This window comes from Haliaeetus albicilla, chromosome 2 (genome assembly GCF_947461875.1).
Source record: "Haliaeetus albicilla chromosome 2, bHalAlb1.1, whole genome shotgun sequence".
NCBI classification, from domain to species: domain Eukaryota; kingdom Metazoa; phylum Chordata; class Aves; order Accipitriformes; family Accipitridae; genus Haliaeetus; species Haliaeetus albicilla.
The window spans coordinates 41,275,681-41,298,009 of record NC_091484.1 but is presented as its reverse complement, the minus strand read 5'-3'; the positions used below and the strand labels follow the sequence as shown (position 1 = coordinate 41,298,009).

At 39.7% G+C, this 22,329-nt stretch overlaps 1 protein-coding gene across 2 annotated transcripts in view; it reads right to left on the bottom strand.

Annotated features, from left to right (window-relative positions):
* Positions 1-22,329, bottom strand: part of RFTN1 (raftlin, lipid raft linker 1) — a 96,050-nt gene that overhangs the window by 46,873 nt on the left and 26,848 nt on the right. For both annotated transcript variants that reach the window (XM_069772238.1, XM_069772245.1), the window contains exon 3: positions 10,642-10,828. In XM_069772238.1, coding sequence (XP_069628339.1) covers positions 10,642-10,828 — 187 coding nt within the window. The remainder of the gene's footprint in view (positions 1-10,641; positions 10,829-22,329) is intronic.

Below are 22,329 nucleotides of genomic sequence, written 5' to 3'. Positions count from 1 at the left end.
GTGCCATGCTATTTCTGTGCCCACTCTTTCACCAAGGCCTGTTCCTTAGACAGTGATCAGATCCCCATGCAAACTGCAGTGCTGCTGTAAATACTTGCTGTGACAAACATAAAAACTTACTATTCTAATTGCTCTGAAAGAATGAGAAAGACTGTATTTTCATGTTTAAACCCACTGGCTACCTGTAAAAACAAATTCTTTTCAACCTGTATTGATAAGGTTTATACACAGGTATAAGGAAGAGGGAAGTTTGCCCTTGAATCACTCTCTCCTAATCCCTCTCCTCACCCTCAACAGCTCTCTGGACTCTGATTTTGTGCAGTTTTTGGAGGACCTACTTGCAACTTCTTTGAAAGGAGTACAAGTTATCGGAGATACAGATTATATCCATAAAAATATAGTGATTCTTACTGTGACTGCTTAAAATGATCCATTTATTTTTCCTCCTTTAACAAGCACTTACTTTGAAATACACTTGCCGCTTGTAAACATTTAAGCGAACAGGAGACAGTGAATTCTTGCTCTAAAAGTCTGGGGGCTACCTCTGCACTACGGCTCATGAAAGAAATTGCATCAAATACCATTGCACTCTGTTAGGAACATTATTTTACAGAACACGTGTAACAGATCCTGCTAAAGGCCATAAAACCTTTACTTAAAATCTTCTAACAGAAGTACTCTATATTACCAAAAAGTATCTTCCTATGCCTTCAAGTAAAATATGTCCATATATGTTACAGGCAAACCTTTGTCTATACTGGTAGCTTTCACCTTTTTAGGAAACATTTAAGAGCCCATTATTCTGTCAAAAACAAACAAACAAAACAAAAGCTGTAGCTTTTCACATGAAAACAATAAACAGCTGTGGATTTCACAGACCACAAAAATAATTTTCTGAGCAAATCCAGGTGGGCAAGAAATTATTTCCAGCCTCTATATAATAAATAATGCATTTCATAGATGAATCACAAAGTATTTCATAAATATCATTAAAGTCTCTCATTAAACTCTTTGAGTATTATTAGTATAGAGAAGTAGCTAAATACAGGTACAGGTAAATTCTATACTGAACAGAAATGATTATATTTTCGGTTTTATTCATTTAATGGGACTACTTTTAGAACCACTTTCATTAGAGACTATGAATTAGGACCCCCAAAATACACCCGTCTATCAAGATCACAGAAGTCAAAGCAAAAGTCAAAAGCAGAGCTCAAGTCTCCTAACTTCAGTCTTGTCCCTGCACTTCATCCCCCTGTTCTCCTCTGAAGAAGGACTGATGTCAACCATTTGAGAAATAACCCAATAACCATTACTCTGGAGTCTCTTACCAGTTTTATAGCAAAGGAAGTTACTGGGAGTCCATTCGTAAAATATTTTTCAACAGAAAGCAAAAGAGAAAGAGAAATGCTGAGATCAGTTTAGTCAAAAAAAATGTGTGAGACCCAACAGTTTGAAAGATCTTCCTTTTCTTCTGGATGTACAATCAGCAATTTCTTCCTCTTCCTCTTCCTCCTCCTCCTAGGTTGGAAAACTGAATCTTCTTCCCTTCATTGTCTTCAACCATTCAAGGGGTTTTTATTACCTTTGTTCCTCTAATAAAAAACCCCTGGGTTAATTAAAAATGGCCCAGCCCTGAAAGAAGCACACCTGGATACAGTAAGGCTGTACCCTTCTTGGAGATGAACCAGAAAAGTTGGTACACTCCAACTCGTTACAACACCCTGTACTCACTATAACGTATTTTGTGATACCTGAGAGGGAACAGAAGGGACAGTGTGAACAATGCCACTGCTTCGCCTGCAGTGGAGAAGGGCAGTGTCCTGCCCAGCACCCCAGGAGAGGGTAACCACTGATTAATCATGGAGACTGGCAGAAAATTTCACTGTATTTCATACACCCTGGGCTTTCATTTGTTTTCCTGCCTTTGGCATATATCTCATTGTTTATCTTTACCAATTTTCCTGAAGAAGGATTTTTCTGTCACTGTAGGTACTCTCAGTGAGCACCATGGACAACCTTAACCAGGAGGTGGCAAATAGCTGAGAGGGAATTTCAGTCTACCTGGCTCTGTGCAGAGGGAAGGCATTTGCAGGCATGTCGGGGCTGGGAGTAGAGGGTACCCTCAAGTGTTACTGATACAGAAAAGGCTGAGGACCACGGTCTTAAAAAGAGTGGTGTATTAAATCCTAAATAGGACCTCTAGTGCCACTAAAGAAAAAGAAAATATATAGAATAAATAAGATTTTCACTTATAATTGGAAGTTCACTGGCCAAAAATATTTTACAATGGTTGTTTCAGTAGGCTGTCATTTCCTGTACAGCTGTTTGCAGTTAAGTGCCATTTCATGGTAGATAAACCATTACCAGCTGTAGAGTACCACTAACTTACACAGTAACTATTAAAGCTGACAACTCGGTGTCTGTTACAAACTGAATTTCCAATCCTTTTCAGACACAAGAAGGAAATGAGGGAGCCAACATTTGGTCCTAATCTTCCTGAAGTTCTCCATGCCCATGAATTCAGAAAGCTGAAAGCATTCTTGTAAGCTGTGCAGACACTCTAAAAATATTTGATTAAGATGATGCTAAGAATGTAAGTGCAGTTTTGAGATTTTCCAGTACATAGGAATAGCTCTACAGTTCAAAATATAACTGTACATTTATAACAAACTGATCTACATTACAAAAAAATAAAACCACATCAAGGTGATTAATATGAGGGGTTGGTATCTGTACAATTCCAGGTTAAAAATCTAGCAAAACTAGAGTATCTGAAAACCAAGAAGGCACCAATTAAAAACCCATAGGTTTTATAATACCCACCCAACAAACACACCACTTTTTTATAAAAATAAAAGCAGGTATATTGTATCATAACAACTTCAACTCTAACCCACGTGACACTGTTTTAACTTTATTATCTAAACATTTTCTTTACTAGGAATTTTCTTATACAGGAAACCTTATCACTGGAATATATATTACTTGTTAGTAAAATTTATAAACTTATTTTAATGACAGCATATAGAGTTTCTTGAGAAAAGTTCAGGCATGTATGGATACACAGGCATCTTTAACACGCAGTGTTTATAATTTTGAGAACACAGATGAAAGAATATTTATTTTGGGTCAATGTTAAAAGTTGTTGTGAGGAAATATGTATTTCTTTGAACCTGAAACAAATAACAAGCTTTAAAACCTCAAGCCATTGTCCCTTGAGCTAAAGGAAGATATCTGTTGACTCTTGGGTGTGGAATAAATATTATTTTTTCAGCCAGCTGAAATCAGATTGCCGAGAGCAACAACACACACTGCATTTGTGCACAAAATGTGTCTGATCCTAATGCTCATGAAGACAAAGTCAGACATTTGCCATCTTCAAGTCTAAAACCTACATGAAAACCAAACTGATAGACATACACACACATGTGCATTTACATTTAAATTAAAAATATATTGTACCAATGCAAAATTATCTACCTTCACCAATTCAGGCAAGCACAGAAGCACTAGAAGAAATCACTGATACTTTTTGTCAGGCTGTATCACTGTGAAACACCTTCAACTGGAGTCCCCGTATTTCTGTAGAGATCATTTGTAGCACATTTCAGGGCCTATGAAGGAGTAGAGGCTTGGGAATAGTCACCGTGGATGTAGCAAGGGTAAATCATAGTTGACTAACCTAATTGCCTCTGATGTTAAAATGAGTGGATTTGTGGACAAGTGGAAGGAGGGCAGTGGCTGTCATTGATGGCAATTTTAGCAAGAGGTTTGGCACTGACTCCCACACTATTCTTGTATGCAAGCTAGGGTACTCCAGTTCGGAAAACTAGATGAGTACAAACCAGTTCCATGGTTAACGATGACACCCTGTCTGGAGGCCAGTGACTAGTTGAGTCCCCACCCAGGGGACTGCAGCCTGGGATCTGTCATGTTTAACATCTTCATCAATGACATGGAGGAGTGGACAAGGTGTGCTATTGTCAAGTTTGCAAATGACATCAGAGCGGGGGATGCAGCTGATGTAGCAGAGTGCATGCTCCATGAAAGCTCCAGACTACTGTGCGTGTTCTATATAGTGATGTGCGACTGAAGGTCAAATGTGGCATGAAAAATTTTCACATGGAAAATGAAGAAACATCCACAGAAACTCAAAGACAGGCTTTCCAGTCAGAGGCAGTAATCATGGCTCAAGGCTCTATCCACTGAATTCTACACAAAGTCAGAAAAAAAATTCCCTGTTTCACGTGCCTATCAAAAAAGCTTGAGAAGAAGAAAAGCTTTTTAGGGCTAGAAGGTGTCTCAACCAGCTAAGAATCAGAAATTTGATTAATTGTCTGGATGTTTTTAGAAACATCTTCCTTTGCCTTCAGAAGGCAAATGTGCAAATCTAAATGCCAGAGGACCAAACCAAGACTTCACAAAGCACAACGCTTCCAGAAGGATCCCACGCCGAAGCAGCTGGATGGCCCCCAAGATGGCCGTGACTCCATGCGAAAGCCCGTGCTGGAGCAGTCTGTTCCTGAAGGACTGCAGCCCGTGGGAAGGACTCACACCAGAGAAGTTCATGGAGAACTGTCTCCCATGGGAGGGACCCCACACTGGAGCAGGGGAAGAGTGAGGAGTCCTCCCCCTGAGGAGGAAGGAGTGGCAGAGACAACGTGTGCAGGTGGGCATCTGCTCCCCCGCTCCCCTCCACGGGCTGGGGGGGACAGCCTGCCATCTCACCACAGGCTGCAGGGGCATCCCCTCCTCCCCCGCTCCTCCTCCCCTCCTTCTTCACTGACCTTGCTGTCTGCAGAGGTGTTCCTCTCACATCCCACTCCCCTCTCTAATGCAGGTTTTCCCTTCTTAAATATATTTTCCCAGAGGCGCTACCACCATCGCTGGTGGGCTCAGCCTTGGCCAGAGGCGGCTCCAACTTGGAGCCGGGGAAGCTTCCAGCAGCTTCTCACAGGAACCACCCCTGCAGCCTCTCCCCCACTACCAACCCCCCTCCCCAAACCCAATACAAAATGACACAGAGGACACAAAAATTTAGCTTGATCTCAGAATATACCATTAATTGAATCACTTGGAATTAATGTTGCATACCAGAAAAAAAAAAAAAAGAAACTGTAAAAATCCTGGTTTACTATTAAACTTTTGAACTCAGTCTGTCAAATTCCTTTGCAGATAAACAGAATTATTTTTGGTCAAGTGATGAAAGTTTGCATTTAATCAGGATTAATGGATATAGGGAAATCATAGAAATAGAATCAAAATTGTCTCATCAAGTGAATCACTGGAACACCTGACACCTCATTATTTTACAGAAAGGGAAAACAGCTGCAAAATTGTTTGAGGTAAACATAGAAGTCTAGTCTAAAAAAAATTATTCTTAAATTACACTACTTAGTCTACTTCTGCACAGCAATGTTTCCCTGCTGATTGCTTTATTGATTGGAGGCAAAACCTGTAGAAGGGTATGTCCTAAGACATAGATGGAACAATGGAGAGAAAGACCTCTCTGGAATTCAATTTACATCCCCTGCTTCACTCTACTGTGGTGAAATGGAGCATCTGCAAACACCTCAAAACTGTTGTAAGCAGACAGTTTATGAGCCCAGACCACGTATCTTTCCTAATGGAAGAGAATGGAGCTTGATTTCTTGTGCACGGTATTTAGAAAGGGAAATTAAAACATTTTAATTGATATTGAATTTTGAAACTTTAAGATACCAGACAGGGTGTGACATTACATGGAGCTCAGAATAAATTAAAGCAGCTTTGTGCTATGGGTTTGTTACATTTTTGTTCAGGGTCTGACTGTGATTTCTTTGCAGAGAACAGGTTATCTGCAACAACCACAAGCTGTCCAAAATATAGTAACATGCACAAACCACCTAAACAGAGATTGTTATATTAAAAACTTGCGAGTATGGAAATAAATAGGTGAAGAGAGAAAGGTTATTACACACACTAGGAACTAACAGTCTCTGTTCCTTGAGGGAATGTAAGCAACATACATGCTACTCTCCTTATCTCAGTTAGACAGAACCTCACAAATGCATGGACCTTTCCCTGTCCCTTTCGCCAGGAGAGATATGCTGTCACACGTTCGCACTTTCCAGGGTACCACCATATATCCCTTTTCCTGAGATTCTTGTCTTCAAGTGTAAATCAGTGTGAATCAACTTTTCTCAAGCGTGAATCAATGCGAACCAGCAGGCCAGGGGCTATACTTCACACCTGGAGCCTTCCCTACATTCAGCAAAAAAACCTGTAAAACCCTGGGCTTGAAGATTTTTCTTTGCATATTTTTTTACAAGATGCCTTCTCCAAGAAACCCAAGTATCTCAGAACTCAGCACAGACAGTAAAACAGTCAATTGCTTTTTAATTAAGAAGTCCATTGAAATTTAGAGGGAGAACGAAAGAGAAAGTATTCACAGGTGTATTGAAGTTACTATTCCTTAGCCAACTCTATTCTATTCAACTTCCAAACCACTTCCAATCAACTTGTTAGCGTGCACAATGCAATTAGGTGCCACAGAAATATTTAAAATTATTATATTAAGTTTAATGAGAGCAATGGCAGAGTCCTTCAGCTACTTGGTAGACTACCTTCATGCCCAGTGCCTCTAAAGAATTAAACACTCCTATATTTACTTAATTTACTTTAATTGCACATGACATTTTTTGCAGTGCAAACAATTGTAATGTTGATTTAAAAAAAAAATAAATCCGTCCTTTACTTCCATGTTCTCCCTAACATTTTCGAGGGACAAACCTTGCTTTTCAACATTTACAGCTTCCATATATGTTAGGAATGCGTTTCCTCAAATGTCCTGGAGCAGCAATGACTCCTACTTCCTTATTTACCAGAAATTATTAGATAGCTAAGATAACGAAGCCAAAGAGATACCAGTACAGGTTAAACACAAAACTATCATAGTGACCTTAAAAGTCACCTTAAATGTACAATGACATTGCAAATTCATAGTATTTTAAAACTCCAGGACAATGGCAAAATAGGAGGAATAACACTAATAGGTACTTTTTCCATGAGTTTTAATGCATATCATGTCTAAGCACTACCTTTTCCATTTTATTCTTGAACAAATTAAGGCACTGCAAATCTCACCGATAGCAGCAGCATGTAGTTCCTGACATACATCATCTGCTGCAGCTAGTATAGCCTCTTCCTACCTTTGGACTGGCAGTGCTACAAAACTAAGCCCTCAAAATGTGAGTCAACAGTATTCATTTTAAAACATAAAACTGCAATATAAAAGTGCAACACTGACTAAAGACTAATTCAGGTGTTCAGTTCTGTCTCTGTATACACAGAATTGACGTTACCAAAAAGGCACTAATACAACATTTCATTTCTGTTCCATTCAGGCAACAAAAATAGCAAGGTGAAAAACCGCACCTGGTATCTGCCAGATAACTGTCAGATGAAGCATATAGCATTGAAACCATCCGTGGTGAAACATCTGCAGTAAGAAAGGAGCTACAGCCTCAGGTGTTTTGCAGAAAGTGCCCAGGAAGCCCAAGGGTGGGCCCCACACCAAGGTACAGAGCTTTTTATGACTCCTTGGCTCCCCATGAATGCCTGGCACCACCGTTACAGAAAACGGCAGGAGACCACTTTGTACTTAGAGCATAAATGATGTTACTAGTGATCCTACAACTGTAGCTGGACTACTTATACTCCTAAAATCTTATGACAGAAATAAACACTCATCTGATCAACAAATATCCTAAGCAGACCTTAACTTCTACCCAAGAGTTCAACTGCTTTATACAGAGACAGCCTACAGATGCAAGAGACCTGATAGTCCTCAGTGAAAAAAGTATCATTTATTCTTTATCAGCAGCATAATGAGAAAGGTTAATTAAAAAAATGAACAGTATGTCATTGTTCATATGTCTCAAAGGGATGGAAAGGTGATGATGATTGACCAGGATGTAACTAAAGGTATGGGAACTGAGCATGACATCAATGGTATAGAATAAGGGGTGGATACTGTCCTGGTTTCAGCTGGGATATCGTTAACTGTCTTCCTAGTAGCTGGTACAGTGCTATGTTTTGAGTTCAGTATGCGAAGAATGTTGATAACTCTGATGTTTTCACTTGTTGCTCAGTAGTGTTTAGTCTAAAGTGAAGGATTTTTCACCTTCTCATGCCCAGGCCAGCGAGAAAGCTGGAGGGGCACAAGAAGTTGGCACAGGACACGGCCAGGGCATCTGACCCAAACTGGCCAACGGGGTATTCCATACCATGGGACGTCCCATCTAGTATAGGAACTGGGAAGTAGGGGCGGGGAATCGCCGCTCGGGGACTGGCTGGGTGTCGGTCGGCTGGTGCTGAGCAATTGCACTGCGCATCATTTGTACATTCCAATCCTTTCATTATCGCTGTTGTCATCTTATTAGTGTTATCATTATCATTATTAGTTTCTTCTTTTCTGTTCTATTAAACTGTTCTTATCTCAACCCACGGGTTTTGCTTCTTTTCCCGATTTTCTCCCCCATCCCACTGGGTGCGGGGGGGAGTGAGTGAGCGGCTGCGTGATGCTTAGTTGCTGGCTGGGGTTAAACCACGACACCTTTTTTTCCCCTACTGTCATGTATTTTTTCTCCTCAGCTGTTGGTGGAATGGGATAAACTCATGGTTCAAATACAGCTGGTCTCTATGCAGGCCATAATCATCTGAAATCTGTGTAACACCCATCTCTCTTCATTGCACTTGGCAATGCAAACATTCGTTGCACCCACACACTATGGAAGCAGCTTCTCGCATACTCTCAGCCAAACTCAGGAACATTTAAACTACACGAAACACCAAACTGATGTCATTTCCCTTTCTGGTACTTGCCTGTTTTTTTCCCCACTGCACCAAGTCTCTTCCGCTTCCCTAGGCAGTCAGAAATGACAGATAAGGGAATGCAAAGAAATGGAGTGTGAACGTAAGAGGAAATATAATTGGTTCAAGGCTCTCTACTGTCTTCAATTTTGTACAGTCATTTACAGCTGTCTAAAGCGTGTGAAACACTGGCACCCAAGTGAGTGAGTAGGCAATTAAGATTTTGTCCTCTTTCACAATCATTCTGCACAGATGTAAACTACTGGATACGTTACGAGACAGCAGTGACACACTGAGCGCTCTGGATTGAAGACCGTATCGCTCTGCTAAGAAGGATGCTGTTTTTCCGTGATGTGTCTTCACAGCTCAGTCCTGGAAGATGCTGAACCCTTGGACCCCAAACCCGCAGAAGTGCTTAAGCGCTTACTTAACATTGCAAACTCATGCCTGTAAATACTTTCATTATTTGCAGCAGGGCATTTTGTAGGCAGCGAAAGCAAGGCCCCAAAACCAGGCAAGCTCAGCCCAATATTACTAAAAGTCCACCGTTCAGCCAAACATTTTATGTTTTCACCATAAAAACGGAAACTCTTTAAACAATAGTATCAAGCAAGCCAGCATGAAGTTCTGTATTAATAAAGCTAAAATCAAGTCAAGATAAATTGAGAGTTATTTTAGAAGCTAAAACTGCCTGCAACATCTAATGCCTACATAGATTTGCTAATGAAATGCAAAACTTTTTCCTTAGGTCACAGACTGAACTTCGACCCTGTCCGTAATTGCTACCGATTGATTACCAGGTGGTTTTACTTTCGTTTTAAAGAGGTGTCTAAAACAGTTACCTCCTTTCCTTCAAGCATCAGCGTGAAGAGAAGGACTAGGATTGACAAATGGAGGTTTAATTATCCCCCAGCCTTCAATGTAGGTCACTATAAGAAGGGGTGGACTGGGGAATGCAACTAACGTAGGAAAATTGTATGGAATGGCTACAACAAACATAGGTAGCTGCAGAGTTGTGGGTGATCAGATAACGTTAAATTATGTTTTAAATCATTACCTAAAAATCATAAATATATGTTTAAAAATATTCATATTTTAATTTTCTTCTGGGCTATTTAGCAGCACATTCTATTGATTTTTTTAAAATCAGATTAAAACATAAAAGAACAGCATTCCTGTTTGTTTATTCATCTTCAGACTTTGATTATTTAAAATATTCTTAATATGTTTTAAGAGACTGAACAAAGCAGGAGAGTCATCTTTTTATTTAAGGAGTTTGCACAGACTGAAAAATTAAAAGAACTTGTATTGTTTAGAGGAAAGAAGGGCCTAAAGTCTACACATAAATTTAAGAAGTATGCATTAGTACTGCAGTTCTCAAATTAACTGCATTAACTGTAATAGTCTAAAAACAAATATGCCTTTTCTAAGCAAACATTTCTTCTGTCTTAATTTAATCTAATAAATTCTTAAAGGGTACCAACAGGACCATCCTCACAAATTGTCAGGCATAGGGCTTGTTTGTTTGCCTCTCATGACAACACATCCCAAAATACAGAGCATATTTCAACTTGTTATTCTCCGAGTTGTCTGCCAAACTGCAGATGAATTGTAAACATGAAGAACATGTTAAGCCTATTCAAGCCCACCAGAAAAAAAAATAAAATAAAAAAAAAAAAATCAAGTCTTGCACAGTAAACTCTGCTATAATTTCCTGATGTAGGTCAAAACTCAGCAGGAAATCACATTGTCTATTTTTATCCCAGTTCACTGGAAGTGCTTTACCTTTCTGTTTTCTTGATAAGCACAGCCCTGAAGATTTGTTCCTGGGGAGTTTTCTCTTTTTCATCAGTTGGTTGCACGAAAGGGTGGACAGCAGCCAAGACGAAGCCCTGCTGGTACAATTCTTGCAGCTGAGCTGGAAGATCACGCAAGGAGGAGAGCTTGATTGCAGATGATCCTGGCAACTCAGCTGGAAACAAAAAGAAATTGGTCAATAATCCTACACCGGACTATCATGTTTTTTTAAATCCAGTCTCTTCAGAGTCAAGTAAGCTTCACACTGATGTACAGTATTAACACAAAAAGTGACCTTTCCTGAAGCCCATTTTGATTTCAGCTTTTAAGCAGGCTGTCTAGGCAAAGGACTTGTATCACGTAAGAGACTGGTGCAATTAAACAAGACGTCAGATACATTAAAATGCCAAATTCACTACATAGTCTGGCAGAGATGAAGTGGAGGATTTAATAAAAACAAGGCAGTTGGTCAAAAGATATTCTAAGTTTTAGTAGTCGTCACAGTAATGCAAGTTGAGGAGAGAGAGACATGAGTCAAAAATATAAAACAAGAGAAAGGGGATAGTCAATGAAGGTAGAACATGTCAAATTCAAAAGCAATAAACAGAAGCATCCATCTACACAAAAGCTGGATTATCAGACTAAGAGATCACTGATGCAAAACACTGTTGAGACGAAATATCTACCAATATGTCTAAAGAGTACTTTGTAGGTATACTGATAACAAGAACGCTAAGAAGAGCAATGCATACCTGTAGTGATGAGAAACCTTTTAGAATAGATACTAAACCTTATACGTCATGGTTTAAGCAAACCTATACATATTAGAGATGAGGATGAGACCTAGTACATAAAAATAATCCTTCCCCAATCTGCTTACTGTAGGGTTTTATGCCTTCCTGTGAAGGATTTGATGCTGACTCCTGTCAGACACTCAACATACACACAGATACTGCAGTCAGTACAGCAATCGTCCTTATTTCCTTGGAGTCTTGTGGGCTTCGAAAGAAAATCCCATAAATCACCTAAAACAACATTCCATTCTCTTCCTCTCTCTGTCAGTAATTTTTCATACGTTTTTCATGTCTTATGTGAAAAGACATCTTTCTTTCCTGACCTTTGCCTCTTCATTTCCATCTCTCTTGGGGGATATTTATTATTTCATCCCTAACCATGCCAGAGTGTATAGGGTGGTGAAGTGCTAGATGATTTCCCCTCCCACTAAAACCAATAGGGACGGGATGTTGTAAGAAACACAGCAGAGGTTCACAGCACCTTGCGGTCCTTCTTTAAAAAAAAGCACTGGAGAACAGTTTGTATGAAAGACACCAGCTATGCAAAATAAGGTTTCATTGCACTGCTTTTTTCATCAAACTGTGTGGCTACCCTTTATGAATAATGAAAGAGGTTATCAAAAAACTAATAAATATTCAAAACCAATAATACAGAGGAATAATTTAAATAATAATAATAGTAGAATAGCTGTGCTTGGTATGCTTTTTCTTCATATAAGACCATGTTCCAGAAGAGGATAATGGAACTTTTTGACCAAGAACTGTAAGATGCAGAATTTTTATTATTTTTGCAAATAAAATGAGAAATTCAAGGAACGTGTACATTGACAGACAATAAGGCTCTACCTTCTACAACAGCATACAAATCACTTCAGAGTCATAAAAAGAGATGGCACAATGAATAATGCATAATAAATAATAAAACCGACTGTTACTTACTGGACCCGACTAGGGATCAAAATGGGGAAACCCAGATTTTAGAACTACTTTTTCCCTCTTGTGGCTCAGAGACTCAAAAAATTTTAGACTACGCTGCAAATAATTTAATTAATTAAAAGAATATGAAAACCAAAATACCTTTCTAAATGAGGGGTTTACTTGAATACAATGGAATGACTAAACACTATTCAGTAATGTTAATTCTGGCAATGGTGCTCCAGTTTTTAACAATCATCTATGAATACTGATGCTTGCCTTGCATATGTACCTAGTATATGGAGCCTTCCAAGGATACCTTGGTAAAACTAGTAGAAAGTCTAGTCATTAACATGGGAGAGTGATTCCTTCCTCCTAAAAGCTAAACATGAGGGGAAAGTGTGAAAACACATGTAACTGGAGCCTTGGGATGTACACCTGATGGCTAAAAAAGAAAGGTAATAGAAAACAGAGCTGGGAGGGATCATCCAGCTAGTCTACCCTATTACCTAGAGGCAGGATCAGTTCTAGTTTAGCTATTTCTCACAGTATTTCTCATCTATTTTTAAAAACCTTTACTATTGGAGAGTCCACAAGACCCCTAAGTCACGTATCAGTACTTCTCTATTCTTACCTTTCAAAACCTTTTCCTAGCACCTGGTCTAAATTTCCCTCTCTGAAATTCAAGATTGCTACTTCCTCACTAGACTATTTCTTTCCTGCATCAGCATTTTACAATTCCTAATACCTGTCACGCCTTTATCTTACCTTCTTTAGACTGTATGAACTTAGTTCTTTCAGTGTTTCCTGTTCCCTTGTGTTTTCTAGATTTCTAAATAATTTTTGATGGTTTTTTCCTGATTATCTTCAATTGCTCCACATCTTTCTTCAAGTATAGTACCTAAGCCTCACCACAGTGATCCAGCGCAAGCCTCATCACTGCTTTGCAGAATGGAAAAGCTCTTTCACGCTTATAATGCATCCCATGTCAGTGTCCTGGTTTCAGCTGGGATAGAGCTAATTGTCTTCCGAGTAGCTGGTACAGTGCTATGTTTTGAATTCAGTATGAGAAGAATGTTGATAAGACGCTGATGTTTTCAGCTGTTGCTAAGTAGTGTTTAGACTATAGTCAAGGATTTTTCAGCTGCTGATGCCCAGCCAGCAAGAAAGCTGGAGGGGCACAAGAAGTTGGGAGGTGGCACAGCCAGGGCAGCTGACCCAAACTGGCCAAAGGGGTATTCCATACCATGTGATGTCATGCCCAGTATATAAAGTGGGGGAGTGGGGCTCGGGGGAATTGCTGCTCGAGGACTAGCTGGGCGTCGGTCAGCAGGTGGTGAGCAATTGCACTGTGCATCATTTGTATATTCCAATGCTTTTATTTTTATTATTGTCATTTTATTGTTGTTGTTATTATCATTATTAGTTTCTTCTTTTCTGTTCTATTGAACTGTTCTTATCTCAACCCACGAGTTTTACTTTTTTTTTCCCAGTTCTCTCCCCCATCCCACTGGGTGGGGGGGGGGAGGGGCAGTGAGTGAGCAGCTGCGTGGTGCTTAGTTGCTGGCTGAGGTTAAACCACGACAGTCAGTTTAGATCATTTGGGGAACAAAAAAGGAAATTCTTTTCCCCACAACTAACAGTGGCCAAATGACCCTGCCCTTAGTGAATTCTAGAATGTTTTTCTTTACATTTTCAGGAGCTATTCTGGATTCTGACCTCCATAGCGCAAACAGCACTTCTCAGATCTGTAAACCTCAATAAACATACTCAGCAGTCTATTGCTGGAATAGTTAATGAAAATGGTGAATTTTAACAGACTCTGGACAGAAACATTTTAAGCCTTACGGTTAATACATCTTTTCAGTCTGATGACGAACTACTGCTAATTTCTCCTTGGACTAGAGATCCTTCAAAAAGAAAAAACAGTTCCTGTTACACAGCTGATGCCCACAAGGTCTCCACGAGTTTCCTGGGTCTACAGACCTGTGCTGTGCATTCTTATTACCCTCCCACAGACAGACTGGTTTGTGTGATGCAGATTCCTCCCCAGAAATCCCTGCTACTCATCATCCTCTGGATATTTTATAAGTTATTTGTTCCAGTATCTTTCTGGGCATTAATTTAGGCTAACAATCATACAGTTCGCTTTAAAAGTAGGTTGAAAAAGGACATCACATTTTCCTGGAGAGTCACATGCATCCTTCAACAGTCTTCAAATTTAAATAAGATTTCAATTATTTCTTCAGCTAATTCCTCTAAGGTGCATACCTGTAGGTTCAACCTACTTGAAAACACCTAACTTATAAAACCAGCTGTCGATCTAGTCTTTCCTTACTTTACCTTAGAAAAATGCTAACCTTTTCAGAAAACCTTACAGAATAAAATCCATTAAAAATTTTTGGTTTAGTTGTTAAAGAGAATTCTAATCATGCCACTTTCAAAAGAAAAAGGAAAACCAAAATTGTGTACAACAGGGACTTGTCTAAGATAAAAGAGCAAATGAAAAAAACAAATAAAATCTTGTGTAATTCCAGTGTTTATTATAGGCCTCTATTTTGCCAAAAGATAAAGCTGAATTCTTTTAGCAGCCTCCATGTTGCTCTTGAAATGCAGTTAGCTCTAAGTTTTATATTCTACTCCATGTTTCCTTATTTATTGTTGCACTTCACAACTTGACCTCAAAAGATTCCTTTGTTTATTCTGTCTACATCTAGACGAGTGTGTATGAAACTTGTAAATGACAGATGCTGTGTTTTTCAATTTTGCGAAGGCTGAAAGTGGAAATAGAGGCACTGGCTGCTTTTGGAACTGATTACCAGGCAAATTAGTTTGTTGCCTGACTGATAATTGAAGCTGAAAACACTTCCAGTAATGCTCAGATACATACAGAAAACTACAGCTTAGAGATCCTTCAAAAAGAAAAGAAAGTTTGCGTTACACAACTGATACCCTTAAGGTGACTTTCCTGGGTCTAGGGCCGTGTGTATTCTTTGCTGCTAATGGAAAAACCTGACCAAACACTCACACTGTCGCCATCTTGCCACAGAAAAATCAATAAAAGGATTGAGTTGACATAAAAATCTACAGGTTGAGTCATGTATATTTGAAAGGAGTCACCTCTGGAGGTCCAAAAAACAATTTATGGGAAACAGATGAAGGTGGTGCAGTCTGCCACAGGGATCCTGAGGGAATGAGAGCAGGGTAAGAAATATGGTTGGGGACACAGGTACTGAGGAGAACTGATTCCTCCTTCTGTGTTAAGGAGCTCCTCTTTCCTGCCCGATGGATCATCCAGGGCTGCTACCACAGAGATCAAGGAGCCACTGATCAGCTTGAAACCAAAGCATCTCATATGACCTCTGACAATTGCGCTATGGTCCATGCTAAAGAGGTAGATGTATCCTGATCAAATATTAAGAGAAAAGACAGTTACAGCAACTGTCTACAAGTAGGCTAATTTTTCTATATTAAAACAATAGATTTGAGTACCTTTGAGATGCTATAATCCAACACTTCCAAATAAAAAAGGTACATTATGCTTTATAAAATAAAGAATGGATTCACCTATTAGCCCGTGCTTAATAACGACAATCAACTACACTACATCTTTATGTAATATATATACTCAACAGAATCAGATGCTTTTAACTCTATTCTATTTGATAACCAGCACTTTTTACTTCCTGCTAGTTATGTTTATCACAAAGCTAAAACAAACTTTATTGTTTTTTAATGTCTTTCTACTTGAATGATAGCTATGCTCCAGGAAAAATAAAATGTTAAATGCCAAAATGGCATTTATTTAATTTCTCTTTACTGAAATGGTCAAATTCAGGGTCAAATTTAGGTCTTAGTTTCTCGGTGCTTATCCTTAATAGTTTATTTAAAAGGACAAGCAAGTTCTACTTGAATTTCTACTCTCAATTTCTATCATCCTGTGTTAGGTGTTTGCTTACTCCAACAAAACAAATTAAATGTTGGTATTTTTCAGTCTTCGTTTTAACACGTTTTCCTGATTAAGCTTTTATGCTCTTATTCCAGTCACAGCTGTTAAAGACTGATGGAGGCCTTAATGGCAGTTCACATTACACATGAAAATGTTCCACAAAAATATTGGACTCCTTTTAACTAGTTTCCGTTTCCTTTTAGAGATTTTACATTCACCTGCATTTTCAAAGTAAAGTTCAAAGCCTTTTGCATTAAATCAATCAAAGATCAAATTGGTGTGTAACATAGATCATACACACTCTCTGTCTATACTGGGTACAGAAGAAAGTACTTTGCACCAATACATGCCCAAAATGTGGTGTATAATGGGGTCTGAAACAAAAAAAAGGAAGACTGGCAAACCAACAGACCCACACTATTAAGCGATGCAGCAACTCAGTCCCCGGGTAGCTGCAAACACAACACTATTTCATAGAATCACAGAATAGTTTGGGTTGGAAGGGACCTTTAAAGGTCATCTACTCCAACCCCCCTGCAGTAAGCAAGGACATCTTCAACTAAATCAGGTCGCTCAGAGCCCCCGTCCAACCTGACCTTGAACATTTCCAGGGATGGGGCATCTACCACCTCTCTGGTCAACCTGTTCCACTGTTTCACCACACTCATTACAAAAAATTTCTTCCTTACATCTAGTCTAAATCTACCCTCTTTTAGATTAAAACCATTACCCTTTGTCCTATTGCTACAGGCCCTGCTAAAAAGTTTGTCCCTGTCTTTCTTATAAGCCCCCTTTAAGTGCTGAAAAGCCCCAATAAGCTCTCCCTGGAGCCTTCTCTTCTCCAGGCTGAACAACGCCAACTCTCTCAGCCTTTCCTCGTAGGAGAGGTGTTCTATCCCTCTGATCACTTTTGTGGCCCTCCTCTGGACCCGCTCCAACAGGTCCATGTCTTTCCTGTGCTGAGGGCTCCAGAGCCGGACGCAGTACTGCAGGTGGGGTCTCACCAGAGCGGAGTAGAGGGGCAGGACCACCTCCCTCGACCTGCTGGCCACGCTGCTTTTGATGCAGCCCAGGATATGGTTGGCCTTCTGGGCTCGTGAGCGAACATTGCCGGCTCATGTCCAGCTTTTCATCCACCAGTACCCCCAAGTCCTTCTTGACAGGACTGTTCTCAATCCCTTCATCCCCCAGCCTGTATTGATACTGGGGGTTGCCCTGACCCAGGTGCAGGACCTCACACTTGGCCTTGTTGAACCTCATGAGGTTCACATAGGCCCACTTCTTGATCTTGTCCAGGTCCTTCTGGATGGCATCCCATCCCTCAGGCATGTCAACCACCCCACTCAGCTTGGTGTTGTCTGCAAACTTGCTGAGGGTGCACGCGATCCCACTATGCCATTTGATCAGGCTTAATACACATCAGCAGGCTCAGACCCTTCAAGAAATACAACTGTAACTGTTTTCTTTTCCGAAGTGCAGGATGAGGCCATTCCCCAGACAATGGTTGTTCCTGTGAGCCATTCCCATTTGAGGCACCCAGAGCCAGTGAGCCACTCGTGCTCCTCCTCGTGCCTCCTCCCTTCCAGCACCGCAAACCTTGCAGGCCCTTCTGCAAAGCTACAGCTGCTGCAGGTGACTCAAGGAAAGGATGATGTCCTCGCATCTCCTCCCCAGGAGAGCTCAGGGCTTTATGGAGCTCTCCTCAGAAGAGGGAGATGGCTGACAAAAGGGCCGCAAGGGCAACCACAGCACAGCTCTCCCTCTCCCCACTGCTGGCTCAAAGGCAGGCAGTCACCCCTGCGCAGGGTTGTGCCCGTGAGCTAGAAAGGAGCAAACATTCGGGCATGCTACGCACTTTGTCACTCCTACTTGCTACTTCCACACAGCTCCCTACCCAGCATGAATTTTTTGCTGCTGTCTTTCTAACGCACCCAGATCTCCCTCCTGCACTCTGCAGAGCATGTAGAAGACCACCTGAAAGAATATGAATAGTAGCCAGGCATTAGTGTCTACAGTCCTTAACAGATCTAGCAACAAGCATGTAAGATGAAAACAAGGTACAAGCAAAATTATGGTCATATGGTAATACAGTCATTACCCCAACACCATCTACTGACATCCTGCAGGGCTTTATAATAGAACTGGCTATTTACCTCCTGCCTTTAGTGACCACCTCGTAGAAAATGGCATTAGCTTGCTCTGTTGTGCCTCACACATCCCACCAAGGTGGTTGTAATTGCATGTCTGCTGGCAGGAAACTAAATAGCAACAACAAATGGAGACAATAATGTGGGAAGAAAGTACATCACCGAGCACGTGTGTGAACAAATGCATAAATCTGGCCCAAGTCCACAAAATTTCCCATGCTTTCACACAGGGCACTTCCCGAGCATGTTTATGATTGTTTATAACAGTTCTGATCATTTTGTAGAATACCAAAGTAAGCACATTCTTAATTTAATATTAATTCCTTTCCAGCAACTTTAATTTAATTTGAAGAAATCAAATCTACAGCAGACTAAGTTCTAGTAGAGCAAAACATTGCCTTTGCATTAGGGCCAGTCAAAAAATTTAACTAGAAAGTTTACCATCAGAAGATGCAGTCTCACCTACATTAAAATATTTCGTAGGAACATGTCAAACGCAACAAAGTTTTTCATTTGGATAACGTTCAGAGGGTTAAATAAAAGTAATGCATTAATGTTTTATGTGATCAAAGTGGTTAAACAAGCAGCATACTTTCAGTAGTTCTGTGAATTTCCATTCCTGTTGAAACTTTTTAATTACCTGTATTACTAGAATTGTGATTTCTTGTTGGAAGGCATAACTGCAGTGACAGAAGGCACGCACTCACAACAATTAGGATACACAGACAAACCAGTGCCGCTCCAAGCAGATAGTTTCTGCAAGCTGAACTCTCACTGCTAAATGAAGAACCATCCTGCCAGGTCTCTTTCTGATTTGCCAAAGTCCTCCAGTTTACCTGTGCAGGCTCCTTTAAAAAGTTCCAAATTATGCAAATTTATTCATTTTATGGTATACTTTGCTAGATGACAAAAATCACCTCTGAAATGGAATTTGTAGCATTTCTAAGCTTTCCAAATCACTATATCCTGTTGTCAATAAAAAGCTGCATGTGCTGACTCTTCAAGGAGTTAAAAAGCAGAAATAGCAATCTACATATTTCTATCCAAACCAACTGAGAACAACCTTGAGATTACTGTTTTTATTCTTAATCAAGAACAGATGAACAAAGTAGGTTGCATGCATTATATTAGGGGTTTTTTTTCTATATTCATGAGATAGTTAATAAGTATAAATCTGATAGAAGCCTAGTTTCCAAACTGAAAAATGTCAAGAGGATTTCAAAACTTTTAAGGGAAAGGGAGGAGAAAGAAGTCAACAGTAGTAACTGTGGCTGAATACATGCACCATGATCTCATGTACGTTTTTCATGATACACTGAAAACTGCGATTAAAATCAAAGACTTGGCGCGACTCAGACAAACAAGAAGATAAAACTGCCATTGAAGTATTATAAGAAAAGTGGGTTTTTTTCCCCAATTCACAAGATAATTGCTGTAAGTGCATATCAAAAGTGCCTATCACACCAGGAGAAATAACTGGAAATGAGAGAGAATGTTTAAAAGTTTGCATTTTATAAATTCAGCCTTCAACACAAAGATCTAAATTCACTGACATATCCAATAACCTCAGGAAGAAAGGTTTGGATTTATCAAGATGGCTCTTACTCCCCAAGCCAACCTGTGCAACAGAGAACTGATAGTCTCCAGGGAAACCAAAATCCTCTTGACAGGTCATGCCTGTATATATTTTATACATAACACTTTGTATTATATATACAGAAAAGGACAGATAGCTTTATAAATGCTTGAAGGCTGTACTCAAATGTTACCTGCTGGTTTCTGTTTCTTTTCACCTTGAATCTCCAGTGTTTCACATGTATTTTCCCCTTCTGCTGTAATAGGTGTTACCAGTGTTTCTTGTAAAATCTTATTTAGGATGATACTGTGTGCCAAGTTTGTTTGATTTTTTTAAAAGCTAGAAATGGACTTTTTTCCAATCCTGTCGCTAAAGTCCATATTACCCTATTTCAGATGTTCTCATTTCCTGACTGCATCAACCAATAACATTCCCTTTCTTCAAAAGGCAGTGGTCCATACTAAACACTTAATTTTTTAAATTATAATAAGTAAAGTATCATAGTGACTTTCATCTTTTTATCTTTTTCCTGGCTTGAAATATTTTATTTTTTAGATAAAGAGAAGACATTTTCAAATTATGTGTGTTTTTCATTTGGAAGATAAAAGTGTAACTTTTCAGTGTTCTTTTGGTGCTCCTTTAAATGAAACTCCCCTATTTGGGAAACCCTGTAATTTTTCCTAAATGTCTGTTAAATTGTTTTCAGCTTTACTGGCAAAACTAAATAAATATTAAAGCAGCCAAAAATATAACATGCATTGTATAACTAGGCAAGCAGTGTTACTTCAAGGTATATTCTCAATTAGATTTTAGCCCCAGGTTTGATTATGTTTGGAAAAAGGAAGTTGGGTAAGAGAATGCTACATGATGAAATTCAATATAAAGAGGAGATATTCAGGGGCAGGTAGATTAAATTCAGAGGAAAGGGAGATATAATGCATTTGCTTTTTTTTTAAAACACATTACCCTGTAGTGATCCTGAGACAAACACTTCCATGGGCACCTATACAAGACCCAGAACACAAAACAGCTGTTAGATTACAAACGGAAACAAAACCGAACCACCTAACTCCATCGAACTTTGGAGGAAAACTCCAAATTTTAAAAAGGAACAAAAAGGAAACAAGATCTGTCTTCACTTCCAATCCTTAGGCCTGCTTGGAGAACTACAATGAAAAACGCAATGCAGAACATACTCCAGGAAGTATTTACCATTCCTCTCAGCTCTCGTCCCCCATACTTCTACTTTTTGTTCAACTGCATTGATAATGGCAACATATTCCCATCACTGCAAATTGTAAGAATACTTCTGTTAGGGTATGTGCATTTCATGTGAAGAGTCTGTGTCTGTACACAAGCAGGATTTAAGTTTTACTGTCACAGCAGACTTCATATCACCCTCACACATTTTGCTCTCAGTGCCACTGTTGAGCTGTACTTGGGAGATCTCAGCTACCCCATAGCATCGAAGGGAGCAACCCAGTTGTAACTAAAGCTTTTCTGATATTAGCAGCAAAACAGGCCTGAAGAGGAAGATCTTGTGATCCAAATCCTCACTGTTTAAAATTATCACAGGAAACCCTCTCTCCGATGACATACTTAATGTGCGAAGATTTGCGTGTGAATGTATGAAATACAGCGTGGCAGTAATCCCTATCAAGCAATTTCCCCAATGGTTTAATATGGCGTGTGGAAGAGCCATGTATTACCCCACCTATGATTTTTAGAATGACCACATAAACTGATTCTGGAAGATATAAAGCTAGAACCACCAAACAGATCAGCTACTTTGCAATGAATTAGGCAATTTCATCCTTCAAAAATGAGGTAATGGAGAGTTACAGCTATACCAAAGAGGACCTACTTTGCAATCAATACATTATTGGATTTGCCAACTCTATTGGTACACAAAGGTGGTTAAAGATCTGATTCAACTCAGTACTAGATAAAACACTTTTGGCTGACTTTTTCTACCTGTATCACTGTATGTAGTGCTATTATACAAATTCCTACTCAAGTTTTTTTCCATTAGCGTAGCTAATGAAGAGTAATTCCCACTAATGAGGCTTTTGTTCTCCAACCTCACTGCTCCTAGCCTCAAATTTCCCTTCTCTTTTCTTCCCACCCCTTGGATTCCTCAAATGGATGAGAAACAGTGATTCTGTGGCTATGTTGGAGCGATGCACTGGTTTGCTGGCCAGCAAGCTGTCACCGAGAGTGTGCACGGCTTGGTTCTCCTCACCTTTTTCACTGATCAATACAGGTCTCTGTCCTCTACCCAACTGCCAGCTTCCA